The 16,147-nt window shown below is 39.6% G+C and overlaps 3 protein-coding genes across 3 annotated transcripts in view; 1 reads left to right on the forward strand and 2 right to left on the reverse strand.

The window, feature by feature from the left end:
• The window catches only part of gphna (gephyrin a), a 15,095-nt gene extending 12,122 nt beyond the window's left edge, over nucleotides 1–2,973 (reverse strand). Inside the window, exons 1-4 of the mRNA XM_037694957.1 lie at nucleotides 2,826–2,973; nucleotides 999–1,077; nucleotides 862–919; nucleotides 481–573 (exon numbers count right to left, since the gene is read on the reverse strand). Of these exons, the coding sequence (XP_037550885.1) occupies nucleotides 481–573; nucleotides 862–919; nucleotides 999–1,077; nucleotides 2,826–2,889 (294 nt within the window). The 5' untranslated portion in view covers nucleotides 2,890–2,973. The remainder of the gene's footprint in view (nucleotides 1–480; nucleotides 574–861; nucleotides 920–998; nucleotides 1,078–2,825) is intronic.
• Nucleotides 2,974–5,921: 2,948 nt separating this feature from the next.
• tedc1 (tubulin epsilon and delta complex 1) lies at nucleotides 5,922–8,016 on the forward strand. Its single transcript, XM_037695005.1, has 7 exons — nucleotides 5,922–6,062; nucleotides 6,206–6,290; nucleotides 6,493–6,689; nucleotides 6,782–6,919; nucleotides 7,087–7,143; nucleotides 7,372–7,458; nucleotides 7,543–8,016. The coding sequence occupies exons 1-7, from the start codon at nucleotides 5,922–5,924 to the stop codon at nucleotides 8,014–8,016; spliced, it is 1,179 nt and encodes a 392-aa protein (XP_037550933.1).
• Nucleotides 8,017–8,805: 789 nt separating this feature from the next.
• Nucleotides 8,806–10,423, reverse strand: pth2 (parathyroid hormone 2). Its single transcript, XM_037694990.1, has 3 exons — nucleotides 10,320–10,423; nucleotides 10,054–10,227; nucleotides 8,806–9,044 (listed from the first exon to the last, which is right to left on the reverse strand). Exons 1-3 carry the CDS (start codon nucleotides 10,421–10,423, stop codon nucleotides 8,870–8,872), a joined length of 453 nt encoding a protein of 150 aa, XP_037550918.1. The 3' UTR covers nucleotides 8,806–8,869.
• Between the last annotated feature and the right edge of the window lie 5,724 nt (nucleotides 10,424–16,147).

Below are 16,147 nucleotides of genomic sequence, written 5' to 3' on the forward strand. Positions count from 1 at the left end.
TAGCAGCTAGGCTACATGCTACATTTATCCAAATGTTAAACAGCTAATTAGCAGCTAGGCTACATGCTACATTTATCCAAATGTTAAACAGCTAATTAGCAGCTGGGCTACATGCTACACTAAGATTTCATCACAACACTGAGTTGTTCTCTGGAAACTGATGCATTTTGTACGTGATGCAGAGCTTTATTGTTTACATTTCATCAGGACTAGTGTGGCTTGCTTGTTTTACATGACAACTTAAAAGCTTATAGCGGGTTAAAATAAGTGAAACACAGACCCAGGAACACCCATTCCACCTGGGAGTTAGCTTTCAAACACGACCAAAATCAAAACAAACCATTTACGTATCGTGGTTGAACAAATTATTTCAGTTTGCTTTAAACTTGCAACGAGAGAAGATTTAAGGTAATGTTCTCTGAATTAAAAAAAAAAAAATTGATTTAACTTAATGCGAGAACTGTCGACATGAGTCCGTACCTCTGGGGTAACATCTCGTGGTGCAAATCCAGTTCCTCCGGTGGTGAGAATAAGATTCAGCTCCTGCTCATCACACCACTCCAAAAGAGTGTCCTGCACGCAGACAAAGATAAAAACGACACCATCCATTCTTACAGCATCCAAATCAAGTTGATAAATATATTTTGCATTTAAAATACTGTGCTAGAATTATTGAAATGGCCTAAACTGTAATAAATCTTACAAAACTTGAAAATTTTTATGTTTAACTTGTGTTGCACTGCACAAAATTATAATATGACAAGTTATAGTTAATATTCTCGACTTGACACTATAAATTCTGACCACGCTGTGCTATCCATGCTGATTGTGCAGCTTTCGCTTCAGTTATTTGACAAGTACCTTGATTTCTTCAATTTCATCTGGAACTACTTTGTAGGCTGATATGACCCCTCCAAGTCTGCAGGAAGAGACGACAGCAACAGTTAGTTTAAGGCGAGGACCTGTATGTTTGTCAGCGTGTTAGCGTGACGACTCACAGTGAGGGGTCGTGGACCAGGTCCTTCAGGTTGACTCCACTCCTGTCCTCAGCCAGGTTCTTAAAACAGCTGTCACTGACTGAAAAGGGGAAAAATAAAAAAGTCAGAAACTGGAACAACTCGGAAAAATAATGCAAATTACAACACTGTGCATAAGTCTTGAACCAACCCAATTCAATGTCCCTCACAGCCTTAAAAACACAAAAACGGCTATAATTTGATCACATTTACAGATTTTGAGCTAATATTTGATGTGGTAGTAGCTGAAAGTCATTCCAAGCATTAAAATTTGTCAATAATGCATGAGGTTGTGAAAAGTCATTTTTAAGGTTTGACCAAAATGGCGCAATCATTTACCAACATAACTTTAGTCTAAAACTCTGACATGAGGTGGGTTTTTCTTTCTAGAACTGCTTTGTTTTCATTTTATGTCAAAAACTGAATCGAATGCAGCAGCCAAAATATAAATAAAAAATAAAACTCAGAAAATTTGAAGAACTAGTGATCAAGACCACTTCAGTTGTAACAGACTGGTCCCAAATGAAAAATAAATGAATAAAAATCATGAAATAAAAACTTAAACCCACTTTTTTTCCTCATGCATAATAATAAATTTGAGTTCAGTTCAGTTTATTTATATAGCGCCAAGTCAAAAGAGAAGTTATCTTTGCAGATAATGGTTTGTTGACAGTCCTGTCTTTCAGAACTGCACAATAACATATCTGGAAAACCACTGGAGCAAACTCTTTCAAACTGCACCATTTGATAAAGTTTGGATAATCTTTTTTTGTGTGTTTGATTTAACAGTTTGCAGCGAGTACCTTTAAAAGACCAAATGTCTGCCTGCTGGAAAGAAAATGAACAGAAACGAGGTCTGCATCAGGACTTCTGCACATGCCTGTGAAGGACTGAACAGCTTGGGCTAATTTCATTTGAGACATTTATTGCAAAATGAACCAGGAAGAACGTTTAGTGCACCGTTGGTAAAAAAAAATAAAAAATAAAATCTAAATATCGACCAAATGAGGGTGCAGCTGCTGGCCCCTTCGTCCTCCAACTGGTTCCGTCCTCCTCCTGTGCACGACTCTGAGACCAGCATCAGCCGAACCGATCTGAGGAGCTGGAGTCATTTTACCTCGGTGCTGCTGCTGTGTCTGATTTTAACAACCAGGGCGCAGGAGAGTCGTGATTAAAAGATGCTGAACGCACATGTGCATTTTAATTCAAACCACGGTGCTGTTAAAGATCCGTACATGTTCGGGGAGAACGGGCTTAACGGCGGGCAACACGTCGGATCTGCAAAGGGACATGAATAATGCAGCTCATGTAGGCTCGGCAGCAGCGCTACATTGCAAGAAAATATAATGCTCCTCGGAGTCAAGCTAGAACCTTTCAGCTACACAAGACCGGAACAGCTGGGGTTCCACCTTCAAAATAAAAGCTTCCTGCTATTAATTAACAAGAAATGCCTGCTACAAATATGCGCTCGCGCTATATTTTGAAAGCGGACACCGAGATTTATTTCCTCTCATGTCGGCCTTGATGTTAAATAAAATAGCTCAATGCACGGACGTCTAGCTACCCAAGACATATGATAACAGATGCATGTGTAAACATGATTAAACGATGATTTGCCTGAATTGTTTAAAACAAATAACCTGCATTTGTCCGAGCTGTCACGAAAGGCAGCTCGAACCAACCGGTTAGCATAGCCGCTAACGGGCTCGCGCTGCAGTGAGGGGAGACAGCTCGGATCGTGACACCGACGAGAAAAACGGCACGGGTGTGCGGTGTTCGCACGTATTCGGGTTCAAACGGTGTCCTTACCCGTCAGAATCCCTACACGGGTCTGATGGTCGTGGTTGGTGAGCACCATCCCGTCCGCCGCCATGTTTACAACCCCTGTCTGCACCGTGACGGCTCATACGTAGAGCCCGTGTGTCGGTGAGCAGCCCGCTACGGAGGCTGCTGAGGCGCCTCTGGAGGATGACCCGGGTCTGTGCACGCGCGTTCCGGTGTCCTTTGGCGCGAACGACCTCCAGATGATGAGACATCCGGTTTGAGTGTGAATGACTCTCAGCTACTACCACACCAATTTTTAGCTTAACATCTCCACAACTGATTGAGATTTCCGCATTTTAAGGTCATTTGTGAGATATTTTGCTAACAGACAAAAGAATGATGAAAAAGTATTGTGCAATGTCCAGATTATCCCTGTGGGGATTAATCTTGGACAATATTTTAGCTCAATATTTGTCAAATTGGCTGTTATAGCCATTTTGTCTTTCCTAAAATCAATTTGGCTGTGGCAGCCATCTTGAATTGGGTTGTTTCAAAAAGTTAATCAGTCGGAAGATGATTATTTTCTGGCAATGTCACTAAATTTGACCTTGTGTTTCATGAAATATTTTGATAAAAGACAGGTCTGACTCTAGTTGTTAAAGGCAAAGTTTAAAAAACAGATGAATTCAATCAATTAGTGCTTGAGTGTGTATTGGGAATGGAATGACTCTCAGCTACTACCGCACCAAAATTTTGCTAATTATTTGTCAAATTGTAGTCTCTTTTTTTTTTTTCTTCTAAAGTCACTGTGGCAGCCATCTTGAATCAGGTTGTCGACATAAATTAGTTGCAGATGCACATACAATGATTATTTTCCTGCAAGTTTATTTAAATTATGGTCACTAGTTCATGAAATGTTTTGTTAGAAGACAAACCCACACAGACACAAGCAACAGCATTATTGCCCTTTCAGTCTCCACTGTTGATTATCGTTGCCATGTCTTGCTCTTCTGCAGATTTTGAGCTGCTGGTGGTGGAGAAAAGGCTGGAGTTGACCGTTAGGACCCACTCGGCGATCCTCTTGTTGCTGTAGTACTCTTCATCATCGCTGTCCTCCTGGGTCCCTCCTGGACCACCTCCGTCTCCAGACTCCTCAGATTCTGTTTCAGCAGAGTTGTCAGAACAGAAAGCTCTTTGTTGCCTCTCGTCACACTGATTGGCTCCGTCTCCATTCCTCTTTTGGTGAACCTGAGGCTCTCTTGGTTCTGGCTGATCCTCCGTTCTTTTAATCCACCTGCTGCAGGTTTCTTTTTTGTGTTGTACCACTTCGATTTTGTTGCATGTGCTGAATTCTTGTTTAGTTCTCCCACATTGTGTACCAAACACATAAAACTCTGTGTTTTCTTTTGTTTTGTTGCCAGGTAAAGTTATAAAACATCCTCTGGGTTCCTTCAGGTGCAAAGGGAGAGCAGCAGTGACTTTACCTCCACCGATGGGGGGTAAATAAATGTTTTCTAATTGACCCGATGACCTCAAAACATTTCCTGTACTCCTCAAGACGTGTGAAGTGTTCTCAAACCTTGGGTATCCTTGAAAATTTATGGATGATCTGGTTGATGATCTTTTGTTCCATCGAGTGGCGGTCTCCAGGATTGGAGTCTTCCTTTCTGGGTGGTTTAACCCCCAACCCCTGGATCTTCTTATCATCTTTGAACCTGATTTATCTAAAAGTCATTTTCCCACAAAATATGTGCGAGACAAGCTTGCTTCAGATGGATCCTGTGCTTTCACACCACCTCCAGCTGAAAGTACAACCCTAAAAAGTCACTCGATCCGTAACTGGACTCCTCAGACGTTACGATCCAGAACCTGGACTCTGACAAGCTGTGCTTCAGAAGAACACTCGTAAATCTTTCATGCTGACACTAATGCGTTTTTGAAGAAGCCAGACTTTATATTTTTAGACAGAGTTAATTTCATAAAGAGTTATTTCATGCCGATTAAAGAAAAATCTATATTATACTATATTATCCTCTTCTAACAGAAGATGGATTTATATGGACCTCTACCACCGTAGAGAATGTAGAGGAATTTAGAAAACCGTGACAAGGGCAACGTTGTTGGACACAAAGCGATTTGTTTGCAGGAAGAAATAGACGAAATAATGCCTGAACTCTTCATCACTTCAGCACCAGAACATATTTTAAGTGATGGAATAAGTGATAAAAACATTAGAAAGTCATAATAACTTTACAAACACAATTATTACAGCTTGAAAAGCAGCAATATATGGATACTAACAAAACATATTGTGTATTCATACAGTGTACAAATAAATAGTTTAAAAGAGATATCCTGATGCATAGTCAAGTTTGAGAATAAACATATTTGTCAAAGCGCCCTCTGCTGGACAAATACTGATCTGCCTGCAGCATTTTATTTCTGAAGAGAAGATCGTTACAATGTTTATGATATATTGTTTAAATTTAAATTATCTGCTTGTTAAATGAAGAATTTCTATTGATATTTTTGATAATCTTCCTCAAAACAGAGTCATAAACTTGCCTTTCACCGAGATGTCTTGGTAACAGTAAAGGTAGTAAATAATAGTAAATAGTAGATTTGAAATTATAAGGAAAGAAAAATGTTTTAAATTCAAATACAATTATAAAACACATTAGTGAATATTATGTATATGTAAAATTATTTACAGATGCATCAAAGTAGACTGCAGATTGGATTGGGAAGCATTATTATTCCTGAGTTTGGAGTGAAAGTAGGGAAGAGGATCAGTGACAAATTATCTGTATACACATTAGAAATGGTAGCAATACTAATTGCCATACAGTGGATTGAAGATAATCAATCATTCATTTGTTCATTTTCCAGTTTTTCATTATTCAGTTTAAAAAAATGGTTGTTCAGAAAGCCAGGAGAATGCAGCAATAAAGGCAAACAGTTAAGCTCCGCCTTATCCTCTGTGATTGGTCAACACAGACGTCAATCAACGCCTCATCTGTTCACTTCCTTAGCAACGACCGGAAGTTCGTTTCAATCACAAAGCGGTAAAAACGTTTGTTTACGGAAGTCAGCGTGTTTGTGAAATTTGACGGCAGCAGGTGTTTTTTGTGTGTGGCTGTAATGCAGCGGAGTAAAGCGGCTGTGAGTGTGGAGGTGAAGCGGGTTATCGGAGCTCTCTGCCGGCTCTTAGCGGCCGTCGGTCTGGACGCTGTCCCCGCACCGGAGGCCTTCAGGCGGGCCAAGTTTGGCGGTGGAACCGAGGTGCGTTCATGTTCGCCACAGTTCATGAAAGTTTTACTGTTAGAAATAAAGTCGTCAGTAAAAGATTTGGATGGTTAGTAATAAAAATGAAGAGTATAACCAGACTCATTGTTTGGAACATTATTATTTATTTATTTTTCAAGGAAGACCAGTTCTGGCAGCTTCTTGCTGACATCCTTCAGACTGCTGGGATTGTTTCCTCGGAGACCAGAACTCAGCTGGGAGGAGGTCAGTCTGCTTTTTATAGTTTTTCTCTCTGGGGTGTTTAAAACACTGCACATACAGTGGGTATTTCATGTTCAAAAATCTCTATTGCAACCATATTGAGAAATCAGATGTTGCAGTTTTCATGGCTTAAAAAAAAAGCTCTTTACTCCCAAAACCTGGTTGACTTTCTTGAAAGATTGAGAAACTTGTTTGTGTGTTGCAGAGCGCAGGAAGCTGGTGGCTGCAGGACTCTGGCAGACTGGTTTCCACACAGCCTGGATGTACCAGGAGGACAAAGGGAGTTTCTCCAGCAGAGATCTCCTCCTGGCGCTCGGCTGGCTGCTGGCTGCAGGGACTCTGGAGAAGCTATTGACCCAACGAGTCCAGCAGCTGGACAAAACCCTGCTATCCTCAGTTCCTGTAGGTTTGGACGGGTGTGGTTGTGTGACCATAAATGCACGTGCTGATTCCTAGTTATGTATTCATATTCGTGTGTTTTCTACGTGTTTTAGGCGAGCTGTGAGTTTTCTGGTGATCTGGAATTTGATGCTGCCTCGCTGAGGAGACTTCAGTGGCTGATTGGTCGTCTGAGACACCAGAGACGGATCCTGCTGTCCACGATACGAGCGCGAACACAAGCGCTTCACCATGTGAGGCTTTTTCTTTCACAGTTCAACTTTTAAAGAGAAATAAAATCAGTCAAGTCAGCTTTTTGAGTTTGTCAAACTTCAAAAAAGTAGAAACCAAACAAGTTCAGTTTGATTAAAGGATTAGTTGAGTAACAAGCTGTGATGTTAAGAAATCTTTTCCTCCTCAGGTATTTTCTGCCAGCCACTCTCTCTGTTCTGGTCAGAGCTCTGCGACACTGCAGGAGGTATGTGAGCTTTTATAAAATTCACTTTGTTAAGCTGAGTTTGCAGATTTGATAAGCTGATGAAGCGTAAATCGAACTTTCAGATTGAATTTAATGAAAATATGATAAATGTTTGCGTAAAACTCCTGAACGTCTTTATATTTTCCTTCTGTGCAGTTTTATATGTTTTCTTGAGGGTTTTTAGCATCACCTGAACTTTGTCTGAAGGTGAGTTTGTGGATGTTGCAGGACAGCGGTCGTCTTCAGCAGCTTTGTGACCTTTTGGAAGCGTATGTGAACTGGAAGCAGGTGGAGAAAGTCTTCTGGACCTGGATGGTGTGATACAGCAACAACTTGTAAACCTAAATTCACCCCGGTGGAACGTGACGCCACATTTAATGTGTGTTTTTGTCTGTGTAGGACAGCGTGATCGACCTGATGGATCCTTGTAGCATGAACTCACCACGACTTCCCAATGGGAGTCCAGCAGCGTGTCACCGTGGAGACCAGAGGCTGGAGAAACTAGAGATGTTCATGAAGCAGGAGTATAGTTTTAAATCACTTCCTGAAGAAGCTCAGAAGACACAAACGAAAAGCGCCTTTTTCCCGCCTCCTCTCCTCTCCTCTTTACCCTCCATCCCTGCGGTGTGTCGAGCCAAGCTGCAGGTTGAGGAGCCGGTCAAGCACCCAGCAGTGAGAACCCTTGGCAGGACCAAGGGCCCCCACAGTGGGGTGGAGTCCCCAGACGAGCTCCTGGCGTCTCAGGCAGCAGAGCTGCTGCTTCATGCTGAATCTGCGCTGCTGCAGAGGAGGGATCGACGAAGGCTGGCCAACAGGATGTCGCTGCAGGAGCTGATCGGCTGCTTAGACCATTTGGTGTTTATACCTTTGTAACTCGTTTTTAATTCATCATGTTTTCTTAACATGTTTTCTTCATGTGAACGACACTTTCAATGTCAAATATGGCTGAAAGTTCTTTAACGAACATGTTCTCATGTTCACTGGTCTGGTTTTGTTATAAAAATTTTCCGGTGAAATAAAATTTGAATCGTGTGTTTTTTGTGTGTGTTTTTTTGGCGACGTAATTTATTTGTTTATTGCAAATTTAAGAAGTTGGCCCAGTTCACAGTATTTAACACCTTATGAAGACTTAATGGTAGGAATGGGCAACACGAAAATATATTGAGGATAAAAACATGACAATGATTTGTGTTGTCATCACGTTAACGAGCAGAACGTTGCTTTCAGTACAAAAAAGAAAAATAAACCTCATAACTTTTCAGGAGTTGAATCTCGCTGAGTTCTTGCTGCTGAGTTTAAATATCTGGATACATTTTCAGCCTCAGCTCTTACAAACTTGTTCTATTTCAGAGGGTCTCTGCTCAGCACACGCATTGTTTGGTTGCATAAATGGTCACAAACTCACAAAAGTGTACAGGTTCAATCTGCAGGAAAACGATTTTGTTTTATTTGTCTTAAAACCCTCAAAAAGTTTTTAAAATGTGTGTATTGGAAAGAAAAACTTGAGCGTCAAACATCACAACATTTGCACATTTATTAGTTTTCAAGTTTAATAAAATCAAAAATAACAAACTCACTTTAAATGTCAGCACAGGTCAAAGGTGGAAACGTTGATCTAACATATTTTTAAGAACAACTTGTGAGCTGTTCTGACCAGTCTTTGTAACTGCACCGTGGAAATTTAAAAAGCGTTCAGAGGTTTGTGTCGACTTTACTGACAGGACCGTCATGAGTTAACCACGAGGAGTTTCTGCATGTAGGAGTTGAGCCACTTCTGCCTCTCCATGGACGTGAGCAGTTTGCTCTTCTCTCTGAAGGCGGCGTCGTCGGCCACCACCATGTTCCTCTTCAGGAGCCGGGCCCCTTTGGACGCCCACTCTGCAGGCCAGACGCCCTCCACACTGAGGGGGAAGACCAAAAATCACAACATGTAATTATTTATTTCACTCTAAGCCCCCGTTTTCTCCAAGAATAGGGCCATTTGTTGACCACGTAAGGAACCAAAAATATGGTTGTTTGATTCTTCACAAAATTAGAAATAAAATGAGGTAATATTATTTTTTTTTATTTTTTTAAAGCACATATATTACCTGGAGCCAATAAAGCAGCAAACCCTGTTAAAGAGTATTTGGTGTTACATCTGTTTATGCTTTAAGTTTAGATGTTTCACATTAGTTTGATTCAGTTTATGTTTGTGTCAAAAAAGAAAGGGGGGAGTAAAAATGATGAATTGGTGATTCAAATAAAAAGTTTCTAAGAAAGACAACCCTCTGTACTTGTAGGCTGTGTGTAAAAATAGGGATTTTTTAAAAATAATTTGTACTGAATTCATGATTTTAAAATGGCTATAACCATTTGTTTAGGACCTATAATACTAATTTATTTAAACTTCATTTGATTTTAGTGAAATTAAAGTCTTTGCTTCTTTTGCTGAAACTTCAGGATGGAGTGTTTTTGTCATTTTTGAAACTGAAAAACATTTAAGGTACTAAAATGACCATCTCCTGCAATTATTGTTAATAATATTTGGATTTTAAAAATATATAAAATATGTAACCCCCAAAATAAATCAGTGAATAAAATCTGTTTGACTTAATGATCAATACTGTGACTTATTTACAGAAGAAAAAAGATTTTTTTATTTTTTACCTTATTTTTCTTGTAATTTTAAACAATCTTTCTACCTGTCCAACTCTTTTTCATTATTTTAACTTTATATAAACATGTAAAAACACATTTTGATTAAACTTTCAATCTGTTGGACTAACAGTTGTGGTGCAGAGCCTTTCAGATGATTGTGCTTTTATTTTATAATTAATGTTTTAAGTTTAACTTTCCTTTTAACCGTGATGAAACGGATCAGAACGTTCTGAAGCGTGGTCCTGGCCTCCAACTTGATTTGAGTTTCACCTGGCCTCGGTTCTCTCCGGCCCGAACAGCCAGGCCTCCCTCATCAGCTCCGTCTTGCTGTCAGCTGCAGCTCTGAGGCCGGGCATCATCTGGATGTCCCAGTCGTGGAGGGAAATGGACGGGAAGAGGACGTCCCAGTCGTCTCGTTTCACCTCCTCTGTATCATCAGGACCTCTGGAGTCAGAGGAGACATAACATCAGATCAGAGCTCAGGCTTCACATAAGAGAGGGAGATGATGAAACAAGACGTCAGGGTTTGATGTCACCTGAGGCGCAGCTGAGGCTGAGGGAAGCCAGAGGTCACAGAGGTCATACCCAGAATGCAAAGCAACAGGAAGGACACACGAAGAAAAGCTGGGAACTCTGACATCCTGAAAAACGAAACAAATCAAACTGTCTTTGTGTTCCTGGTAAAACCACAGGTAATGTGAAAAGCACAGCAGCCATCAGTCTGTACAGATGTTACTCTTATTCAAAAGAGAAACATTATTTTTGTTTAATTAATAACAAAATGCTTCTCTGATCATTAATGTCTGAAACCAAGCTGCCAAAGTCTGGAAAACCATTCATCAAATATCATTAAATGATAATCAAAAGACAAATATAAAAAGAAAGTTTTACAAGACTGTTTTAGAAACAAATATTTTAAATATATATAATTTAAGTGTTTAATTTAATTTAAGTAGACTCATAATCTTCAAATATTTCTTTTTAAATCTGAATATTTGAGTTTTATCCTGTAACTCCGCTTTTTTTCTACTTATTTGAATTTTAGATATCAAACTAAACTTTTAATTTTTCCAGTTTTTAGTCTCACCTCTCCTCAACTGAAGGATTTATAAATAAATAAATAAATAAATAAATAAAAAGTTTGAGAAGAACGGGAAACAAAGACGACTCAACAAAATGAGGGATTATTGCCGCAGAGCGCTCGTTTGAACCTGTGGCTTCAAATCAACTTTTAAACATTTAAATCACTGCATTAAGTTCACTTTATAATGTAACAAAAAGGCTGAGAGATAAATGTGGAATAAATAACTCTGGAGAAATGTAAAAGCCGCTTTATAAATATTTTTTCATAGATTTTTTTAATGTAATAAAATAAAGATAAAAATATTATTTTTCAGTTTAAAAAGAAGGGAAAACATGTAAAGCAAAACCTTGTTTAGTTTCTGATTTATTGTTAAACAACCAAGATTCTTGAATTGTTTTTAATTAATAACTAATAATTAAGTCAAACAAACTAAACTGAGTGAATCCTGAGAGTTTCAAATGAAACACAGGATTTGTCATAATTTATTTTTATTTTTGCAGAGAAGAAGTCTTTTAAATGCGAAATTCAACATTACAGTTAGATCTGAATCAACTTTCACTGCCCTGCACTCAAAGTTCAAGAAAAAACTAAATGTTTTCTTTAGAAATGTGGTTTTATTAAATATCTTTGGGTTCTTACCTGCCTTTGGTCGAGGTCGGAGGCTCAGCTCTACACCAGAAACAAACCAAAAAAAAAAAAAAAAAAAAAATGAAGATGACTTTCAGAAAGTCAAGTGTTTCTGTCTCCTCTGGATTCTTCTCGTTCTTTTTCTTATTTATATCGTGGCTCTTCAGGTCGAAGGTGTCTGCGCGCCACCAACGTTTTGTCTTTTATACTTTCACACCCCGAGCTGGAGTGTCATCACCCCACACCCCACTAACACACCCACACAGGGGAGTAAACACCCTTCAGCAGATCAATCCGAAGACCTGGAGAGCTTGTTAGTGTCCAGATTCAAAGTCCTGCCGCCGCTGGTCTTGTTACGGACGTCATTACAGAGCTGCTGTGTTTCTCTGAGGATGAGATGTTTCTACACCTGCTTAGTGAGGATTTTATTCAAGCAGAGTTGTGTTTATTCTCACAGGTTTGCAGCTTTCAAACCCTTGACGAAGCGATCAAAGAAGCTACAAACTTGGCGTTAAAGCCTGGATCTCACTGCGACTGGGCCAAGTTGTGAGAAAATGCAATGAATTTGTCCTCCTGTTTGCGTAACTGCAAATAAACGAGTCTCGATCGTGTCTTAATTCCATCGCAGTCTGTTCGCTTTTTTTGCTTTCGTAGTTCGTCCTAAGCCCTTTTGGTTTCAGACGGTGCGGGCTCCAGCATTGACTGTGGCACATTGGAGAAATATCTTGTTTAGGACATGTTTTTTTAAAAGAAGTTCAAAATTTTTCTGATATGACGAGGAAACAGAACTTCTGTGAGCACTTGGAGACATTTTGGAGATGACTATTCATTCAACCTTTATTTAGACAAGTAAATCCCATTGAGCCTCGAGGACTCATTTACAAGAGAGACCTGATGTCAACAAAGAATGATGACAACAATGGACAACAGCGACAACAATAGACAGTTATAAAAAGGCATACAGTTTTAGATGGCAAAAAAAAAAGTTACAAAAACAACTAGATTATAAGGCGACTGTAGAAAACTAAAAACAGGAACATGTTAAACCTAAACCTGACTAAACGTGAAATTAAAGACACGCAGAGAGATCCGTGTCAGAAGAGCTTTACAGTTTTCCTGCAGATGCACAGCAACACGAGGCTTAAACAATAATCCAAAAGTCTTAAACTTCAACAACGCCTCATCAGACTTATTTGACCTCTGCAGATGAGGAAAAAACCAGCAGAACCAGGAGCGAAGATGCTCCTCTGCTGCTGGTGGTCCAGTCTGTATCTATCATGAACAAAGCAAGGAATCAGCTTCATCAAGTCCAGTGGGCTCGGCTTTGTGTCAGAAAATAACAATTTGACTCTGAGCAGTTCTAAAAAATTTTTTTTAAAAACTTCTCTGCAGGTTTACAGCCAAGATGAAATCCATTCTGCTTCTCCAAACTGGGCCTCAGCTTCCGTCTGCAGAACCGAGACGTAGAACAATCCAACAAAACCCAGCTTCAGATTAGTGAAGCATCCATCAAGTTCAACAAAGAGAACACAAAGTCCTGGTTCAGGAGCTCCTCAGAGTGGATCTGCTCTAATCTGTGCAATAAGAGCTACTTTACTCAAACTAAATAAAAAGTTTAATGTCGTAAAACAATAAGCTGTGAGCATTTTAAAGAATTTATATTAAATTATCTACAAAGTGAAAGCCAATAACAAGTCGTCAGATCTCTTCTTTTTTAAATTAAATATCAAACCAGAGTTCAGGAGCGTCCCCTTTTTGTTTCCTGGAATGCACCAGTTTATTTTCTCATGGGAAATCAAGCTAAAACCACTGACATAATTGTCTGTAAACCAAAAAGATGAAACCGTGTTGAGGCTTAAATCTGCAGGATTTCAGCTGAAGATTGGGAGTAAAACTAGCGAATTAAAAAAAAATTAAATTATTGGGTCAAAAAATGAAACAAATTAGTTGTTCTTTAACAGATAAAGCCCCATCATAGTCTTGCATGCAGAACATGTATTTGGACCCATAAATTATGTGTAACTCCAAGCAGACAGTCTGTTGACCCTCGCTGTCACAGAAGTGATGCTCTGTACTTGCAGAGTGAGTAACACTCCGTCTCTTAATTGGATGCATGGATGACACGTGGAAATCTGGCCCATCAAACAGCCTCTGGGTCCACATTCCTCCTGAAACGGAACCAAAACAAAGGGAGAAATGACGAATCTTGGGCGGCGCTGGAAGCTCGTCTCCGTTTAAGCACCTTGTTATGGTCGTGGCTGCAGATAATGACCTGCGGACAGGAAGCAGCTGGTCCTGACGATAACAAGCTTCCACCTGAGACGTGTCAGAAACACTCCCAGGTGTCCTCTGTGCTCCCGGCTCGGTAGATTCACCATCTGCATGTTCAGATCTACACAAAGACAAGCATCTAGTGTGCTGTTGTTTTGGAACAACAGAGCTGAATGCATTCAAACCTGATTCTCTTTGCTTTTAGGTAAAAAAAACAAAAAAAAAAACACTTTTCTTCTGGAGTGAAACATTTTTACAACCTGAATGTTGATGAGATTTTATTTACATTCACATAATTAACTAAAATTTCTGCACAGAAAGTATGGGAGTCAAACCAGTGTCTTTCTCGCTGTGAGGCAAGCACTGCTCCACCATGTGCTGTTTGTCTGTTAGCATAATATCTCATTTAGTGGATTTTAAAGAAACATTCAGAGAGCTATCACTGGATGTAGATCTACATTTACTGTTGGAGTCATCTCAATTCAAGATGTCCGCCACGGCCTAATGATCCTCAAAAACACAAAAATGGAACAAAAACATTAGGTGCATATGATAAATTCTGGTTTACCTGATCTGGACCTTGTTGGTTTCACATTTTGTCTCGCTCATTCCTCAACCGAGGTTTGCTCAAAGGTTGGCAGTACTGGAGTTCAAACCCTGATCTCTCGTCTTTAAGCTGCTGGATTCATACCCGTCTGCTCACAGCAGACTCATGTTCAGGCTGCTGTTTAATACACCGTATTATTTTACATGATTAGTGTTTAGTGTATATATTAGATACTGCTTCTTTTTATACTTTATATTTTTGCTGTTTTTTTAGTGTAACTGGAACCTTGGGTACACAATTTCATTCCACCTCATGTACCACATGTGATGCAAATGACAATAAAGAACCTTGAACTTCAGCTTTTTTGATGTTGTTTAAAAAAAAGGTTGAATTTTTTTAGGCTGTGTTCACAAAGTGCCAGCAGAGGACAGCACAAACTAAAGTAAAGGAAGAACAGCTAAAAGGGATAAAGTCTCAAATAAAACACCTTAAACATTTTATGGTTACCGTCTGTTTTATGTATTTACTGAAAGTTTTCATCTCTGAAGGCTTATTTTGATGTAAGGCATGGAAAATTGATTGTTTCAATCTGATTTGTCGCTAATATTCAAAAAATATGCACATCTGTGGTCAAGTTTCAAGACTCCAGTTCTGAAAGGGTTTATTTGTTTTTTAAAGTCACACACCTCACCAAACCAGGATTAGAAATATTGTTGCTGTTTTAGTCCATGATAAGATTAAAATTATATTTTCTGACACATATCATCCCTCATCTTGGCTCTGCTGATCACTAAAATCAATTAAGTTCTTATATTGTAGTAAAATGAGAAATAATTTTCCACCTTTTGTCACATTACAACCATAAAATGTAAAGGATTTTTATGGAATTTCATGTGACAAACAGAGTAAAGCATAGATGTGAAGTGGAGAATAAAATGACGGTTTTCTAAATATCTTACAAACAAAAATATGAAAAGCCTTTACAACTGTCTATCTTCAGATTATCAGCAAATTGAGTCCATCTGTGTGTAATTTAATCCCAGTACAGACTCAGCTGTTCTGTGAAAACCTCAGTGGTCACCATTAGTGATCAAACAGCATCATGAAGACCAAGGAACACACCAGACAGGTCAGGGGATGGAATGGTTGAGAGGTTTTAAGCAGTTTGAGGTTATAAAACAATACCATGGACTTTGAATGTCTCACCAAGTTCAATCCATCATCTGAAAATGGACAGAGGACGTCTCAGTCGGTACCAAGAGGAGAGCATTGATCTGAGAAGCCCCGTAGCAACACTCCTTTTGGTCTTCAGGTGGGACAGGACCTCTATTAGTCCACAAGTCTGGCCATTATGAAGGAGAAGAAAAAAATGTATGAAGTCTAATTTGTATTTGACCCAAGACATGCACGGACACAGCAAACGTGGAAAAATCTGCTCAGATTGGACCAAAGTGCTCACCCTGAACGCACCGCACCCATCACCTGGTCTGGGTTTTAGCTACGAGTGTGATCTCTGGGTGTCTTCATGTCAGCTGAAACCAAACCTACAACATTTCCTGTCTTGGAGGTCCAACAGAATGTGATTTACAGTCCATGATGAACAGACTGGACTCTTACACGATCCCCCCCACCCACACACCCACACACACACACATTCACACACATTCACACACATTCACACACTACATCATGCCATGCTCCGCAGGTCCCACCATAAATCATGAACCACCTCCGTCCTCTGCTCCTGTCGACTTTTCTAAGAAGAAAACGTCAAGCAGGACGTTTTGTTCACATTTCTTTGTCTCTTGACTTTCACCAGTCATTAAAGAAGAGTG

The sequence above is a fragment of the Nematolebias whitei genome, chromosome 21 (genome assembly GCF_014905685.2).
Source record: "Nematolebias whitei isolate Nwh7 chromosome 21, NemWhi1, whole genome shotgun sequence".
In the NCBI taxonomy this organism is placed as follows: Eukaryota; Metazoa; Chordata; class Actinopteri; order Cyprinodontiformes; family Rivulidae; genus Nematolebias; species Nematolebias whitei.

What these genes read in the sequence shown, in the direction of transcription:
- tedc1 (XM_037695005.1), top strand. Translation starts at nt 5,922, where the DNA reads ATGCAGCGGAGTAAAGCGGCTGTGAGTGTGGAGGTGAAGCGGGTTATC. An exon ending in CAGAACTCAGCTGGGAGGAG is followed by an intron (nt 6,291 to 6,492) that starts GTCAGTCTGCTT and finishes TGTGTGTTGCAG; the next exon opens with AGCGCAGGAAGCTGGTGGCT. An exon ending in CCCTGCTATCCTCAGTTCCT is followed by an intron (nt 6,690 to 6,781) that starts GTAGGTTTGGAC and finishes TACGTGTTTTAG; the next exon opens with GCGAGCTGTGAGTTTTCTGG.
- pth2 (XM_037694990.1), bottom strand. Translation starts at nt 10,423, where the DNA reads ATGTCAGAGTTCCCAGCTTTTCTTCGTGTGTCCTTCCTGTTGCTTTGC. An exon ending in CAGCCTCAGCTGCGCCTCAG is followed by an intron (nt 10,228 to 10,319) that starts GTGACATCAAAC and finishes CTCTGACTCCAG; the next exon opens with AGGTCCTGATGATACAGAGG. An exon ending in CCGGAGAGAACCGAGGCCAG is followed by an intron (nt 9,045 to 10,053) that starts GTGAAACTCAAA and finishes CTTCCCCCTCAG; the next exon opens with TGTGGAGGGCGTCTGGCCTG.